Consider the following 17,389-nt stretch of genomic DNA (forward strand, 5'->3'; position numbering starts at 1 on the left):
AGAACATGCACATGCACATGCATATATATATATACATATATATATGTGTATATATATATATATATATATATATATATATATATACATATATACACACATTTGCCCATATGTATCTAAAACAATATTAGTATAGCTAACATATAATACAGATTTCTCTTGATTTTATCTTTGACTTTAAGATCAATAATTAGTAGCTGTGCTTTTTTTTTCTAATAAATTCTACTCCTGATCCTTATTGTAGTGTTTGTATTTCTTTTTTTCCTATTCCGGATAACTCTTCTGCTTTAATTCTGTTACTTGACTTGCTATTATTATGTAAACCTCTTCCTACCTATGGATCCCTCCCTTGTCTTCTTCCCACCCTTTGCTTCCTCCTCTGCCTGTCCCTCCCCTTTTTTCTTTATAGATTTTGGAGGGTGCTATACTCTTTATAGTTTTTTATATATAAATAAAATATATTATACATATATTTAAATAAATACATAAACATATTTTAGTAAAATATATTTTATGTTAATAAAAATATATAAAATATATATGTATATTTATATATAAAAAACTATGAAGGGTATAGCATACCATGAAGGGTATAACACCCTCCAAAAAAAACCCACACATACATAAACTATGAAGGTATAGTATATATTATATACCCATTCCTAATGTGAGTAGGTTCTCAGAATTACAACCTTCTTCCCCCACTAATGCCTCTGTGTCTATTCTTCCTCTGAACCTCATTTGTGTAGTTAGTATTTTTACCTTTTCCTAGGTGGTTTTGCTTTTGAGTCAGATCATAACTCTGTCCCTTTCTTTCTTTTGAGCTTCTCAGTTGCTGATGTCAATTTTAAATATATGGTATACATTCCCATATAAGAAACAATTTGTCCATGTTAAGTTCCTTGAAATTAATCTTTGATATTATCTTTGTTATTAAATTTTCTATTGAATTCAGGTTTGTTTGAAATAAAGTCCTGAAAATCTGCAAGTTCATTGTATATCCTTTTTCCATTCAATATTATGGATGATTTTGCTGAATAAGGGTATTTTGGGCTATAGGCCTAGTTTGATTAATGGTTTATATGATTCTAGGACCTGCAGTCTTTTATTGTGGATGCTGCTAAGTTCTGTACAATTCTAATTGTAGCTCTGGATTTTTTTTTTTTTTTCTTGTATGTTGCAAAAATTTCTCTTTGACTTGGGGGTTTCAAAATTTGGCTATAATATTCCTGTGTGTTTTCCACAAAGGATCTCTTTGAGGTGGGTGAGCAATTTATTTTTTTCTATTTGTATTCATATTCCCTTCATATTCTATCATTCCAGGACAATTTTCTTGGATTATTTTTTACATTATCGTGTCAAGATTCTTTTTTAAGTTACAGCTTTCAGGTAGTCTTATTCTTAAGTTTTATTTTCTTGATCTGTTTTCCAGATTTGTGGTTTTTCTTATGTTTCACATTCTATTTTTCATTCTTTATATTCTACTTTGTTATTTCTTGCTAGCTTTGCTGGCTTCCCCTTGCCCAGTTTTAATTTTCAGAGTAATTTTCATCTTTAAGACTTTTTTTTTTCTCTACTTGGTTAACTTTTTTTCATACTCTTTGTTTTTCTTGGGTGTTTTTTTTTTTTTTGTTGTTGTTTTTCCTCCATGTTTCTTGATTTTTAAATTCTTCTTTTTTTTTTTTTTTTTTTGAGTTCTTTAAGTTCTCTCTGAGCAGGGTATTTTTTTTTAACTTCAGTGTCCTCCTTTGAAGATGAACCCTAGTCTTTCTTGTTCCCATAGTAAAGTTTCTATAATTGGGTTCTTCTTTGCTAATTTATTTATTTATTTATTTTATGAGAAGTATTAGTGTGAGCACCTTCAATCATGAGGAGGGAGGATGGTGCCTCTAAGTTCACTTGAGCTCTTCCTCTGACTTGGAACCTCAATCTAAGAGCTCCTCCCCCCCTGCAAGTGTCCACACTTTATGGAGTCTCTGCCCCACTGCTTCTGCATTCACCAGATGTGCTGGTTCTTTTTCAACCAGGGCTGCGTCTCTGCAGCACCATTGGGTCTAACATTCCTAATCAGCCAAGATTCACTCAGTTTTCCTGAACTCAAACTCTGTATGCAGTCTGGGATGTGAAATTTTTATGGTTTCTGCCAAGGCTCCAGTGAAACTAGTTATCCCCAGGAGTCACCAGCTGGTATTTTTGTGGAGCTAGCATGGATGGATGTCTATGCAGTTCATAGGTCAATCCCTAGCCTGGGGTTTTTCTTCTGATGATTTTGGGTTGTACCAGAGGGATCCCAGTTCTGCCCAATTCTTGATTTTTTTACTAGTTTATGTTCATACTGAGGTGCACATTTGTTCTGTTTATGGGGTTAAATCTGGAAAGCTTGAAATTTACTTAACTACTCCATCTTCCTACAATTCTCCATTTTCACATCTTAAAAATATGTCTTTAAAGCTTGTTTTAAACTTTTTGCTTTAAATATATTTTGTTGTTGTTGAGGCAATCGGGGTTAAGTGACTTGCATAGGGTCACACAGCTAGGAAGTGTTATGTGTCTTGAACTTTGGTCCTTTGAATTGCTCTATCCACTGTGCCACCTAGCAGTCCCTGCTTTTAATATATTTCAAGTTGTAGAGGTCATTCTTAAATTTAGCTTAGTGAATTATTCTGTTGAGTTTCTTGCTCCTTTCTCCAAAATTAGCAATATCGTGTCAAATCTAATGGTTTTTCTCAAATTTTCTCCTTATCTTCTCTGAAGCCTTTGATACTCTTTAACCACTTTCTCTCTAATACTCTCCTCTTTAGCTTTTTGTGATACTCTTAGCTCTACTTCTACAATCTGACCATTAACTTCTATGGGATTTTTTTTTTCACCTTTTCACATTCATTTTCAAATACTCATTTCCAGATTTTCTCTTTTTCCTTCAGTCCCTTCCCCATTCACTGAGAAGACAAATAATACTGATACTCATTATACATATTTATTACATATTATACATTTTTTGCCTATCACAGAAGTTAAGCTTGCCAATTGTGAGTATCTCACAGGCCTCTGTCCCCAGCCCTCTTCTCTTTTCTATATACCTTTTTCCATGGATTCAATTATCATTGCTATACTGACAATTCTTAGTTATCCAGTTCTAAACACTCCCCTGACCTCTAGTCTCTCACCTACAATTAGTTGCCTATTGGCCTTCGTGAATGGGATATTCAGATACCTTAAACTTATGTTCTAAACTAAACCCATCTTTCCCCTCAAGCCAAGAACAACAAACTGCAAAGCTGAGTATAATTCTGTTGAGGAAGGGGAGAGAATAGATCTTTAACTGAATAGAGAAATTTCAAGCATTTCTGATTCAAAGAGCAATGATCAAATTTGGAAAAGTAAATTTATTCAAGCAATCAAAAGGCTCCTCTACAATCATATAGAACATTCTACTAAGAAAAGAAACAAGCGTTCATTCAAAACCTTATCTTATTCAAAAGTAACTGAAGAAATTAAATAATAACAGAGGCTTTGGGTGCCGATTTGGATGCTTTTAGAATGGAAAGATTAGAGAGGATAAAATACTCAAAAGAGTTCAGAGCTATTACTCTGACTTCTTGGAGCTTCTGTTAGGCATGTTGGGGGGGGAAAGGAAGCAGGGGAAAAGTTTCCTGGGTGGAAGAGGGGGAGGAGAAGAGTGGTTTCCTGGGTGGATGTGAGGGACAGGAAGAGTCGTTTCCTGGTGGTAAGAGGGGGAGGGGAAGAATCAGTTCCTGGGTGGAAGGGGGGGAGGAGAAGAGTCATTTCCTGGGTGGAAGAGGGGGAGGGGAAGAGTCGTTTCCTGGGTGGAAGAGGGGGAGGGGAAGCATTGTTTCCTGATGGTAAGGGGGAGGGGAAGCATTGTTTCCTGATGGTAAGGGGGAGGGGAAGAGTTGTTTCTTGGTGGTAAGAGGAGGGGAAGAGTCGTTTTCTTAGTGTAAGAGGGAAAGGAAAAGAATCGTTTCCTGGGTGGAAGAGGGGGAGGGAATAGTTGTTTCCTGGGTGGAGGTGAGGGACTGGAGGAGTCGTTTTCTCGGTGGAAGGGGAGAAGGGGAAGGAGTTGTTTCCTGAGAGGAAGATTCCTCTAGAAGGTCTCAGCCAACCTTTCAGTCTCTGTCAACATGGCTTCCTCACACAAGCCACTAGTTTACCTTGCCTCCTTAAACTTGGCTTGTTCCCTTTCCCCTTTTGTTGGGCTTCCTTCCTTTCCCTTCCCTGGCTTCTGCGCTGGGAGGGATCGATTCCCTCCACTTTCTTTGCTGTGCACGTGGGCAGAGCCACGAGTCAGGGTGGAGCACGAGGAGGAGCCTGTTCTGGTTCTCGAGCTCCGCCCCTCCCTCCCCTCCCCCAGCCCGCTAGGCTCAGTGCAGCGGTCTGCCAGGCGGGGGTTTCTCCCCCACTCGGCTGGCTCTCTGGCCAGATTGAGGCTGCAGCTCTCTGGCACTAAGGCGAGGCGGGCGGGGCCGGCATGGGCTCCCTCCTGCTGCTGGGCCTGGGAGGCCTCCTCCTCAGGTGGGGCTGCTCAGCCCAGGACTCCGTCTTCAGCCCAGATTGGGGCTTCAGCTCCTATGAAGTGATCATCCCCAGGCCGCTGGTGACTCGCGGGGGCGACCCCGACTTGGCCAGGCGCGTCTCCTACCTCTTGCGCATCGGGGGCAAGAAGAACATCATCCACCTGCAGCCCAAGAAACTCCTGCTGGCCCGACACCTGCGCGTGTTCACCTTCACGGAGGACGGCGTCCGAGTGGAGGACCAGCCTTACGTCCCCAGTAACTGCAACTTCAGGGGGTCGGTGGAGGGGTCCCCCCGGTCGGACGCCATGCTGAGTACGTGCCTCGGCGGCCTCCGAGGGATGCTGAAGATCGAGGACTCCTTCTACCAGATCGAGCCGGTCCAGGACTCCTACAGCTTCGAGCACGTGGTCTATCGGCTGAAGGACGATGTCTTCTCCAACTTCACCTGCGGCCTAACGGATGAGGAAGTAAAGGGGCAGCTGAGCAAGCTGCAGCCCGCGCCGGCCGCCAGAGCGCCTTCCTGGACTTCTTCCTACATCCACCAGAAGTACATGGAGGTGATGATCGTCCTGGACAAGCTTCGTTTTGACTTTTTAAGATCCAACTTAACGAAAGCCATCAGCGACACGATTGTCATGGCGGGCGTCATGGACACGTACTTTCAAGTTTTGAACGCCAGAATTCATTTAAAAGCCATTGAGGTCTGGACGGATGCCAGCAAAGTAAATACCAGCGTGAAGAAGCTGATTCAAGTTCTCGAACAGTTTTCTGAGTACAGAAGCACGGTCCTGCATAAGAGAATCAGAACGGACTGGACACACTTATATATCCATAAGTTCTACCCTGATGCGCTGGGATGGGCCTACGTGGGAAGCGTCTGCCACTGGGGTTACGGAGCGTCCGTGAGCACCCTGCCGGACAAAAACCTGGTCGCTCCCTCCACGTGGTCTACTCACGAACTAGGCCACGGTGTGGGCATGGCCCACGATACAAAAGGCTGTTTTTGTCAAGGTAAAACTCATTGCATCATGGGTGCTGGCGGACGATTTGGTTTCAGTAACTGCAGTTTTGTGGACTATTTCAACCTCGTGTCTGTGAAAGGCGACTGTCTAGATAATATGCCAGGATATTCGTACACCGTAAAGAGATGTGGGAACAAAGTGGTGGATGACGGAGAGGAGTGTGACTGCGGCACAATAGAGGAATGTAAAAAGGACGTGTGCTGTCAGCCTGACTGCAAACTGAAGCCCGGGGCGGACTGCAACACCGGTTTGTGCTGCATGGACTGCCGCTTCAGGCCCTCTGGATACATATGTAGAGGCAAACACAATGCCTGCGACCTTACAGAGTTCTGCAACGGAACTTCAAATCTGTGCCCAGATGATTTTTATAAGCAGGACGGAACCCCGTGTGGTAAGGAAGCCCTCTGCTACAAGAAGGCGTGCCATGATCGCTTCTTACAGTGCAAAAAAGTTTTTGGATCCAGCGCCAGGAACGCGCCCTTTATGTGCTACGAAGAAGTGCACAGAAGGACCGATCGGTTCGGTAACTGCGGCCTCCTGGGCCGGGGCTATAAAAGGTGCAGAAGCAGCGATATACTGTGTGGAAGACTGCAGTGCGTTAACGTGAAGAACGTCCCGGAAATGCCTGATCACACCACGGTCATTTTTACTCATGTGAAGGAGTTTAACATCCGGTGCTGGGGCACAGACTATCATTCCTCCATGCTTGCGATGGAGTTACGCGATGACGGGGCCGTGAAAGATGGCACCGCCTGCGGGAGGGACTTGGTATGTATTAACCGCACTTGTCACAATGTTTCAGTACTCAAATACGACTGTAACCCGGAGAAGTGCAACAAACGAGGCGTGTGCAACAACAGGAAAGACTGCCACTGCCACTACGGATGGGCCCCTCCCTTCTGTGAGACTCCAGGGTATGGAGGAAGCATCGACAGTGGGCCCGCGGGAAAAATGAAAACCGTTTCCAAGCCAGTTAAAGTTGTGCCCATTATGTTTATTCGACTTCTCTTGTTAGTTCTCTCACTGGTTCTGGTGATCTTAAAAGAAAGGATAGGGAAATTCTTAAAACAAAGGGCAAAAGGGATAGTTCATATAACCAAAAAACCTCTGGCAAAGAACAAAGGGAAAAAGAAAAAGATCTCAGAGAAAAAACCCAAACCTCCCAAATGAGATTATTCTTAAATTAGCTTTTATATGAAATAACTCCGCTAATCGCCTCCGAGGAGGGCAAGGATGGCTACTAACCGCTGATTTTATTGTTTGCCATCCAAATTCTCTTTGCCATCTTGGGTTTTTTCTCAGGTTCTGATTATCAAATAAAAACTGACTTCATATTTGAACCAACCAAGGTGATTAATTATATTTTTGGAGCATTCACTTGGCTCTAGAGTTTATATCGAAGATTTGGGGGATTGGATTTGTTGTTGGGATGTTTACCTGACTATCTACAACTGGGAGGGTAAAAGCTCCTGGGCTCCAGCATTAGCATTCCCTTTTCAGCCTGGCTCACGTCCCTCAAATCTGGCAGTTGTGTTGGACTTTGTGAAAATCCTTTCTGTGGCTACTCTGAACAAATTGAAATTTTCACTATTCCTTATTTTTAGCACCTGCTTCCTTTCTTACAGAAATAGAAAAAAGATTATAGACCAAAAGGCAGCTTCTAGCGTTGCTCTCAGCATCCTAACATACAATTTTGCCCACATTAATTTATATAAAATGTTTTAATCTGCTTTATTTTTCATTTCTAGGCATTTTTGAGACTTCCACCCCACTTCCCCTAACTCTCAGAGAATGATTGGTATGTGCCCAACTTTGGGCTGTTGGAAAAACTATAAAGTGCCAAGTGAACCACGCATGTAGGCATTTGGCTATGACACTAGAACACCTGGTCTTACTGCATATCTCCAGACTGTACCCAATGTGCAGCTAAACTAAGCTTTCAGCTTTCATGAAAGATGACCTTGTGTAAAAGAATCCTGTCATGTTCCTGTGTTAGGATATGATGAGACGCCATCGCTTGACAACAACAACAAAATACATTTTGATCGCACTTTGTCTTGTGCGAGAATTTTACCCTTTATGGGTATTATCTCATTTAATCCTTCCAGTAGTCTTGTAAGATAGGTACTCTAGAGCAGTGGTTCTCAAACTTTTGTTCTCAATATTCCTTTATACTATTAAAAATTATGGAAGATATGTCTAGTAAGTTTTTGTTTATGTGGATGACATATATATATATATATATATCATGTTAGAAATAAAAACTAACTTTGAATTTGTAGACTCTCTGTAAGGGTTTCAGAGACCTCTAGGACTCTCTGGACCACATGCTGAGAACCACTGCTCTAGAGGCCTGTCTTAGAGTCTGGAGGGCCTGTCAGGTCCTATCTTTCAGCTTTACTAGCAAGGGCAAGTCACTTAACTTTCACTGCTACTGAAGCAATGTTCCAAGACTCCCAAGTTATAGACTAGTTGCTAATTTGCATTAGTGGAGAGAATTTCCATATTGGGAGTTCCTTATCCAGAGGAAATCACAGATTTAGATAAAAAAAAGGATGAAGAAACCCTCCATTCAGATAATGACCCAAGCACAGGGCTAATATCTAAGCCTACATTATATCCCAGAGGTTCCTAATTCATCAAGGACAAATTATATATATATATATTTTTGGACAAATTATATTTAAAAAATAAGAAAGCTCATTCACATATTGCTTTATGGTTAAACTACAAAGAGAGTCTTGCTCTGATGCTTCATTGTAGCATGGAGGAGAATCCCAGTTTTTTGAAGGCTTTTTCAACCAACTTTTGCCATGTTCTACTGGCTAAGGACAGCAAGGTCTGTCACAACAAGGTTGTATATTGGATGAAGAGACTTCTGGTTATAATAAATAGTACATTAAATATTTAAAAATATAAAAAAAATATAAAACACCTTGGCCTTCATTGCTGCAACACTGATAGTGTGAGAGTGGCAGAAAAGAAGGCACATTGTGCCAAGAACCTCCCACTATTTAAACGGTTTGCAAAAATTACCTATTAATATTCAATTCAACAATTTAATTCAACAGGCAATATATACCAGGTGTTGGAGTTTCAAAGACCAAATGAAAGTTAGTTCTAGCCCTCAAAGAACTTTTATTCTTTCTGAATTATATAATGTAAAGAATATATGTAATTTGAAGGAGAGAACAGTAAAAACTCAAGACAGTCAGAAAAAAAGTTTTTAATAGCATCCAAGTTAAAAGAAGTTATAAGGATTCTAAATGCTGGAGATAAGTGGGGGGGGGGGAGGAGAGCATTCTAAAAAAACTGAAGATAGTAGGCGATTATTCTACTTACAATAAATTTGTTTGTTTGGTATTATGAATGAAGGGAAGTAATTTGCAGTAAATCCAAAAAACTAGGCTGGAGCCTGATTGTGATAGGAAAAAGGAATAGCAACCAAAAAGGCTCTTAAAATAGTACAGGTAAAACAAGGAGGATTAAATTAGCCCATTCCACGTTCTATTCTTAATTACCTTAACAACTTTCATGGATTTTAACTGTCATCTGTATAAAGATAATCCTGGATCTATATATCCAGCTCTAGATCCTCTCTTGAGCTCCAGCTCCACATTGCCAGTTGCCTATGGAATATTTCAAACTGAAAACATTAAATTCAACATAGCCAAAATAATATTTGTTTTCTCCCAAACAATACCCCTACTAAACTTTTCAGTTTTTATAGAAGGCGTTGTCATTCTTCTAATCTCTCAGATTCATACTTCTTACATCCCCTCACCTTATACATACAAACAGTTTCCAAATCAAAGATATATCTATTTCTATGATATCCTTTACATCTGACCCCATTTCTCCACTCATGTAGTTAACACCTTGTTTAGGTCCTGATTACCTCTCACCTAGATTATTGCAACATCCTCCTAATACTTGCTCCTAATCCTTGTGTACTCCAGTCTATACTTCACATTCTTGCCAAAGAAAATTTCCTTAAATATATATCTAACCAAATGACTCTCCTATTCAACCAGATGCACTGGTTTTCTGTTGCCTTTAGGACAAAATACAAACTACTCTGTTTACCTTTTAAAATTCTATACAGGGGGCAGCTAGGGGGCGCAGTGGATAGAGCACCAGCCTTGCATTCAGGAGGATCTGAATTCAAATCTGATCTCTGACACTTAACACTTCCTAGATGTGTGACCCTGGGCAAGTAAGTCATTTAACCCCAGCCTCAGGAAAAAAAAAATAAAGTTCTATACAAATTGGCTCCAAGCCTCTCTTTATTCCTGACTAATTTGATTTTTTGACCCCTCTGCACTCTTATGATCCCGTCAAACTGATTTTTTCCTGTCTTCCTCACAAACCTCCATTGTTTCTCTGCATACTTTGCTCCAGCCATTTTCCATGCTTGGAACACATTTCCTCATTATCTCTGCCTCAAAGAGACCTTTTCTTTAAGATAATACTCAAATACTAGCCTTACTGCTTGTGCCCTCCCTCCCAAATTATCTTGTATTCAACTTGTTTAGTCATTCAGTTATACCTGACTCTATGTGGACCAATTGTTCCTAGAATTTTCTTGGCAAAGATATTGGAGTGTTTACCATTTCCTTCTCCAGCTCATTTAACAGATGAGGAAACAGAGGCAAACAGGGTTAAGTGCCATGCCTATAGTCATACTCCATTATTTTTGCTAAGAAAATCCCAAATGGATCATGAAGAGTTGGGCATGTCTGAACAATATGTGAATATTGACAGATTGGCACATAGTAAGCACTTATAAAATGCTTGTTGACTGGGGCAGCTAGTTGGTGCAGTGGACAGAGCATAAGCCCTGAAGTCAGGAGGATCTAAGTTCAGATTTGGCCTTGGACACTTAACAAGTCCTAGCTGTGTGACCCTGGGCAAGTCACTTAACCCCAATTGTCTCAGCAAAAAGAAAGAAAGAAATGCTTGTTGGCTGACCTGGGGTCCTAGTAGGTGACTACAGCCAAGATCTGGACAGAGTAATGTCTCTAAATGGAATGGAGCTTAAAAAAGGAGAGGTTGTTGAGGGTTGTCAACAGAGGGAAGGTCTAAAAATGATAGGAGTAAAGAATATACCTTTTTCCTAGTCCAGTGCATGAAAAGGTACTGAAAAAGCTGTAGCTAGTGCTAAAGAGTTGTGAAGTCTCTGTTTTCTGGAAGCATCTAGGTTTTATTTTATTTTATTTTATTAATTACAACATTATCCCTTGCACTCACTTCTGTTCCAAATTTAATCTTGTTTGCATTAGTTTTGTTTATACAAAAGCTTTTTAATTTGATGTAATCAAAATTTTCTATTTTGTGATCTCTAGTTCTCCTTTGATCTCAAATTCTTTCCTCCTCTATAAGTCTGAGAGGTAAACTATCCTATGTTTCTCTAATTTATTTATGATCTCATTCTTTATGCCTAAATCATGGACCCATTTTGATCTTATCTTGGTATGTGATGATAAGTATGGGTACATGCCTAATTTCTGCCATACTAATTTCCAGTTTTCCCAGCAGTTTTTGTCAAATAATGAATTCTTATCCCCAAAGTTGGGATCTTTGAATTTGTCAAACACTAGATTGCTATAGTTGTTCACTATTTTGTCCTGTGAACCTAATCTGTTCCACTGATCAACTAGTCTATTTTTTAGCCAATACCAAATGGTTTTGGTGACTGCTGCTTCATAATATAGTTTTAGATCAGGTACAGCTAGGCTACCTTCATTTTATTTTTTTTTTTCATTAGTTCCCTTGAAATTCTCGACCTTTTATTCTTCCATATGAATTTTGTTGTTATTTTTTCTAGGTCATTAAAATAGTTTCTTGGGAGTCTGATTGGTATAGCACTAAATAAATAGATTAGTTTGGGGAGTATTGTCATCTTTATTATATTCGCTCAGCCTATCCAAGAGCACTTAATGTTTTTCCAATTATTTAAATCTGACTATTTTTGTGGCAAGTGTTTTGTAATTTGAGCATCTAGGTTTTCACAAGCACAAGAAGATGGAGAGAATATGAAGGGAAGAGATCTAAGATGAAGGGACATTTAATATTAGAATAGGATTATCGAGGACTCTCAAGAAAAGAACAGAGCAAGAAGAGGAGACTGGGGAGCGAGGATTGAGGTGGATTGGGATGATGAGGTCATAGCAGGAAAGGTATTTTTTCCCCTTAGTCATACTATGACTGAATTACCTGAATTAAAAGAAGAAAAGATAGGGATTTGCTCTTCATAGAATGGAATAGTCCTTTTGATTTGGGTTCCTACTCTCAAGGGTCCTTTGATGACAGAGAGTAAGCGGCAGAATCAGTTCTCTTTCAGGGGCTTGGGAAAGAAGGCAATTTAGCTGGTCATCTGAATCCATAAATTTATTGGTAAGTCCATTTGATTGGGAGTATATCACACATTTCCTTTTTTCTTCTTCCATCTCTTTTCCTTTTGTGGCCTCACCAATTCTGTCGTACTCTGTACTCTCTTAACTGACTTGGTGGCCATATTCCCTTCTGTTATTAAAATCTTCATGGTTAATTTATTTGCTTATACTTAAGGTTTTTAATTGCATTTTTTTCCTCCTGAGTTTGTTGATAATTTCAGGGGTTTTTTTCCTTTATAATGCCCTGTTGTTCACTTTCTGACTCCTTCCATTTTGACGGCAGATACCATAAGGGCTGGACCTCAAAGTCATGTCAGCCTCTTACCACACTTTGTGAGGGAGGGGATTTTTCACCAACCTTGGTTTCTTCCCCAAGTGACTTCTGTCTGTATATATATGTGTATGTGTAAGAAATGGGATTTTGAAGTCTTAGTCATTTTGCTTCTACAGGTGTCCTTGAGGAAGGATAAATACCCTAGAGAATATAAGATTGCTTCTTGGACAAGGAAGGATTGGAAGACTGGAGTCATAACCAATAGCACAAACTCAAAGAACTCAAAGGGAGAACTGCTTTGGTCACATTTTGCTTAAAAATGCATATATTACATACCTTTTAAGGGAGAATGGTAACCTGGAAAAGATCTTGATCAAGCAGGATCCTGAAGGAAGAAATAGGACTAACTAAACTCCATAAAATGTTTTAACCTGGTCTCTATAGGTATGTTCCCATTCTATGGAATTGGGGTACACCTATTCTTGCAAGGATGTAAAAATAAAATTTTTCCTGCGTTCATCAGTTAGCCAGTGAAGTTGTTGATAAGATATTTTGTTTCTTACATACGTATGTATAAATTCATGGTCTATGTTGTATTTCCTCACAAACTCATCCCTCTTCTGAACTTTGCTATTTCTATCAGGGGCACCGATATCCTTCTAGTCACTCAAGATTCACAAACTTAATGTCATTTTTGAGGTTCACATTCTCCATATTAGCTAAGCAGCTGTCAAACCTTGTCATTTCAACTTGAACCTTTCTGTTCTCCTTCTCCTCTCTATTCACATAGCCACCATCTTAGTTCAGGCTTTTGCTTGGAATAGACCAATATTTTTCTAATTGGGCTCTCTACCTTGTAGTCTATCTCCTTTCCAAATCATCCTCCCCATTGATTTTCCTAATAAGCAGATCTGACCCTTCTACTCCCCTACTTAGTGAACTCTGGTAACCTCCCAATACCTTTTGAAAGACCACACCCTGGTCCCAGTCTTTTCTTAGTGAAATAAAGAAAAAAAAAAAAAAGCATTAAAGGCTTATCATCTGGCAATGTGTTAAATGCTAAAAGGGAAATGAGAGACAATCTCTTCTCTCAATGTGCTACCATTAAGGCGTGGGGGGGAGAGACAATGAGTGTAAAAGAATTCAGCTGAAGGACAGCGTAGCTGTACATCAGTAAAGCACATGACAAGGCTCGAGGGTCCTTAGGGTGCAGTGGCAGGCCATATAGGAGTGCATAGGGATCTGATGGCATATTTTCAGGGCAAGATGGCACTCTCTCTGGCTCATTCTCTGATTCACACACAACACATGCACCTCTGTGTCTCTGTGTCTCCATTTCTCTGTCTCTCCCCCTATTTCTCTTTTTCCCTCCCTCCCTCTCCTCCTTCCTGCTCTATACCTTTCTCCCTCACTTTCTCGCTCTCTTTCTCTTGAATTTCTTGGGGCAACATAACTGACTGTTTAGTTTTTATCAGCCACCTTTCTGTTTATCATCCCTGAATGAACTGCAAGACCAGATGCAGTAGCTAGTTTCCTCCAGTGTCTTCTCTCTTCCTCTAATAGAGACAAAAAACTTAATTGGTAAAGAAGGAAGATTTCAGAGTCTCTGGAATATCCCTCTCCTTTATCTAGCCTGTCAGCTAGTTCCTGTTGATTTAGTAAAACTGTACTATAAAGGATGCATATTTTGTCTCCTGTAGCTAATTAGAAAATTTCCCTAAACAAGCAATTTTTAAAAATATGGCTATCTGCATTGTAGTAGTAAACTTTCTTTGTTTCATATATTCTATAAATATTGCTTGCTGAATTTTGAATGATACATTTTTCATCAATGGTTGGTGACCTGAATGTAATAAAACTTCATCTTCTAATTCAATTGTTAGTATCTGTTAAAATTATTACAGCTTATTGCTATTGCTGTTGAAATAAGAAAATCCCAAGTAACTGTCTCTTTTTGTTTTCTCTCTCCCCCCTCTCTGTCTCCCTCCCTCCTTCTCTCTCTCCCCACTTTCTCTCATACACTCCCCACATACACACCTCACTACCCACCCTACTCTCTTCAAGGCTTAGATAAAGGACCATCCTTCGCACAAGATCTTTTCTGATCTCTCTATTCTTCCCATCCTCCAGGTTGCTAGCACTTTCTTCCCCAAATCATCTTATATTTTTATGTACTTATATTTACATATCATCTCTCTCAGCTAGACTGTTACCTTCTTGAAAGGACAGTGTTTTCCTTTTCATCTTTGCATTCCCACATTCTGCATTGCACCTGGCCCATAATAAATGATCTAAAGTGATTTTTGATTGATTTACCCTGTTTGTCTCTTACTGCTGATTTGTATGGCAAATAATCATTTTAACAGTAATGCCATGATCTGGTGGATCTCTGTGTTGAAATCTGTGTTGAAAAAGACTTCATGATTCAAGACAATTCCAAGAGACTTGTGATGGAGAGAGTCATCTGCATCCAGAAGGAGGACTTAAGGGACTGAATGTGGATCACAACAGAATATTTTCACCTTTGTTATTTGCTTTTTTCCTCATTTTCCTTTTTTATATGATTTTTTTGTACAGCATGATAAATGTGAAAACGTGTAGAAGAATTGCACATGTTTAATCTAGGTCAGATTACTTGTTGTCTAGGAGAGGAGAATGAAGGGAAGGGAGGGAGAAAATCTGGAACACAAGGTTTTTCAAGGGCAAATGTTGAAAACTCTTTTTGCATGTATTTTGAAAATAAAAAGCTTATCAAAATAAAAATAAATAGATAAAAGAAAAAGACCTTAGAGGCCATTAAATCCAAGTCACTTCTGAACAGAAATCCCCTGTACAACATATCCAAGAAGTAGTTAACCTTTTTATAAAAGACTATCTCTGATGTAGAGTTAATTATTTACTACAAAAATCTGTTCTACTTTTTGACAATTCTAACTGTAAAATTTTGATGATTCAGCCAGAGCTGCCCTGGAACATCTCTCTCTGTTATCATTGGTTGGGGTGACCTTTAAGACCAAACTGAGCAAGTCTATCCAATAATGATTTTCAACTGCTTGAAGGCTGCCTCTTGCAACTCAATATTGACATTTCTTCCAGTCTTCTTAAGTAGAATGATCTCCAGTCTCCTCTCCACTCTTATTCCATCATTCTGAGATACATTTTTCTTTAAAAATTGTAGAGTTAAAGACAATAATCCAGATCTAGCCTGAACAACACAGAACACAGCTTGTGCTTGTCTCCCTTCTTCTGGACATTCTGTGTATAATGGTGCACCTTAATAGTGTTATTATATTTCTTAAATTATCTCCATGTTGATTTATACCAAGCTTGCAGGACACTAAAACCTCTCTTCTGTTCAGTCATGCACATACCTTCCTATATTTACACATATTTTTTTAAATCAAAGTACAAAATTCTGTAATTAACCCTTTGGATCATCTAAGGTTGTGGATTTAGTCTGAAAAACACAGGTTGAAGTACAGCCTCTAATACCTCTACTGGCAAATCACTTGACTTTGTAAATTTTTGTAAAAATTAATACTACAAGTTGCAGAGAAGTTGCATTTAGTAGAGGGACTTTCCTTATCCAAAGTTTTACCTGTTAATGAAATTATAGACCCAGTAACCACCAAATCACTCAGTATTCAATGGCCTATCGAATAGAAAATAATGTGAAACAGAGAATCCATCATTCACATCTGAATTTAATCTCGAGTGCCTATTGGGCTGGTACATCAAGAGAAAATATATTTGACATGTAAAGGAGAATCAGAACATGGTGAAATAGAGATTTGATACGCATCTTCCATGGGAAGAAATCAGGCAAAGAGTCTGGAGATTCTAGTCGGGTCATGCCTTTTCTGTGAATTTTCTCAATTGCAAGGGATGCTAATATTTGATAACATACTTTGGGGAGCTTTAATTTTTTCCCCTTTTTTCCTTTTTGTCTGAATATTTCTAAAGATGAAATGTTAGGGAAAGCCCTTTGCAAATTGTCGAGTTCTATAGAAATTATTATAATGACCTGAAATAAGTATTGAACCTCCAAAAATCAGTAGTTTTCCATCTTTTCACTGGGAGGATCAAGCATATGATCTTCAGAACTTTCAGGGACCCTACAGGTCATAACCCTTATATGACTTACAGATTCAGAATCTGAAGGATGTTAAAGTCATTATTCCATTAGCCCACAATAATGGCAGAGTTCGTTGCTCACTTCCTTGCTTCTGGTTACTACAATGAAATGTCAACACTTTAAAACATTTTAAATGCATTCTATTATTCATTTTAAAATTCCTCCAACTTTTCATCCTATCTTATTTAATAACAGCTAACATATCACTTTCTGTGTTCCAGGCACTGCGCTAAGCACTTTACAAATATTTCATTTGATCCTCACAACAACCTTACAAAGTAGGTCTTGTTATCCCCATTTTATGGATAAGAAAGCAGAGGCAAACAGGTTATTCCAGCTTTTTTCTAATTCTCATCTACAAATGTCTAGCTGCTTAAATATATGAGGTTGTTTTCATCACCCACAAGTTATCCCAGGCAGCAGTTTGACTGCCTTCTACTTTAGATATTACTTTTTATTTAGTCTGATGTCATTTGGATGGATCTATGTCTTAAAGAATCACCAGTACTTAAGATATATTTTAATACCTCAGTTTAGAGAATTCTCCAGTTTGGAGACCCAGATTTATTCCAAACAATTTAAAATTTTAAAGTTTATATTTATATATATATACATACATACATACATACATATATATAAATTTATTTTTAATTTATATATAAAATATATTTATATTTATAATATAATATATAATAATCTATAAATTTAAAATATAAAAATATATTTAAAATTTTTAAATTATATAATGCATATTGAAGTCCACACAAGTTTCCAAATAGTGGGTATATGGTCAAGAGAGCTTGCCCCTTTACTTATTCTTTTCATTGTTACCTTTGCCTTCATTTTCTGTTCTTCCAATTTCTCTACATTTCAGCAATAACTTCTTCCACTACGTGCTGGTTTTCTCTTTATTTGAAGTCCATGCTTTCTTTCCCCTTATTATTGTACATGTCTTATTTTCTCTTTCTCTCAAACCCTCCCACAGAATGTTTGCTCTTCCCAGTCCCCCACTACACATTGATGTTTTAAGT

At 38.8% G+C, this 17,389-nt stretch overlaps 1 protein-coding gene across 1 annotated transcript; it reads left to right on the forward strand.

Annotated features, from left to right (window-relative positions):
* The first annotated feature begins 3,371 nt into the window (after positions 1-3,371).
* On the forward strand, positions 3,372-6,898 carry LOC141539874 (disintegrin and metalloproteinase domain-containing protein 30-like). Its single transcript, XM_074263242.1, has 2 exons — positions 3,372-3,812; positions 3,910-6,898. The coding sequence occupies exon 2, from the start codon at positions 4,487-4,489 to the stop codon at positions 6,722-6,724; it is 2,238 nt and encodes a 745-aa protein (XP_074119343.1). The 5' UTR covers positions 3,372-3,812; positions 3,910-4,486; the 3' UTR covers positions 6,725-6,898.
* The last annotated feature ends 10,491 nt before the right edge of the window (positions 6,899-17,389 follow it).

This window comes from Sminthopsis crassicaudata, chromosome 4 (genome assembly GCF_048593235.1).
Source record: "Sminthopsis crassicaudata isolate SCR6 chromosome 4, ASM4859323v1, whole genome shotgun sequence".
NCBI classification, from domain to species: domain Eukaryota; kingdom Metazoa; phylum Chordata; class Mammalia; order Dasyuromorphia; family Dasyuridae; genus Sminthopsis; species Sminthopsis crassicaudata.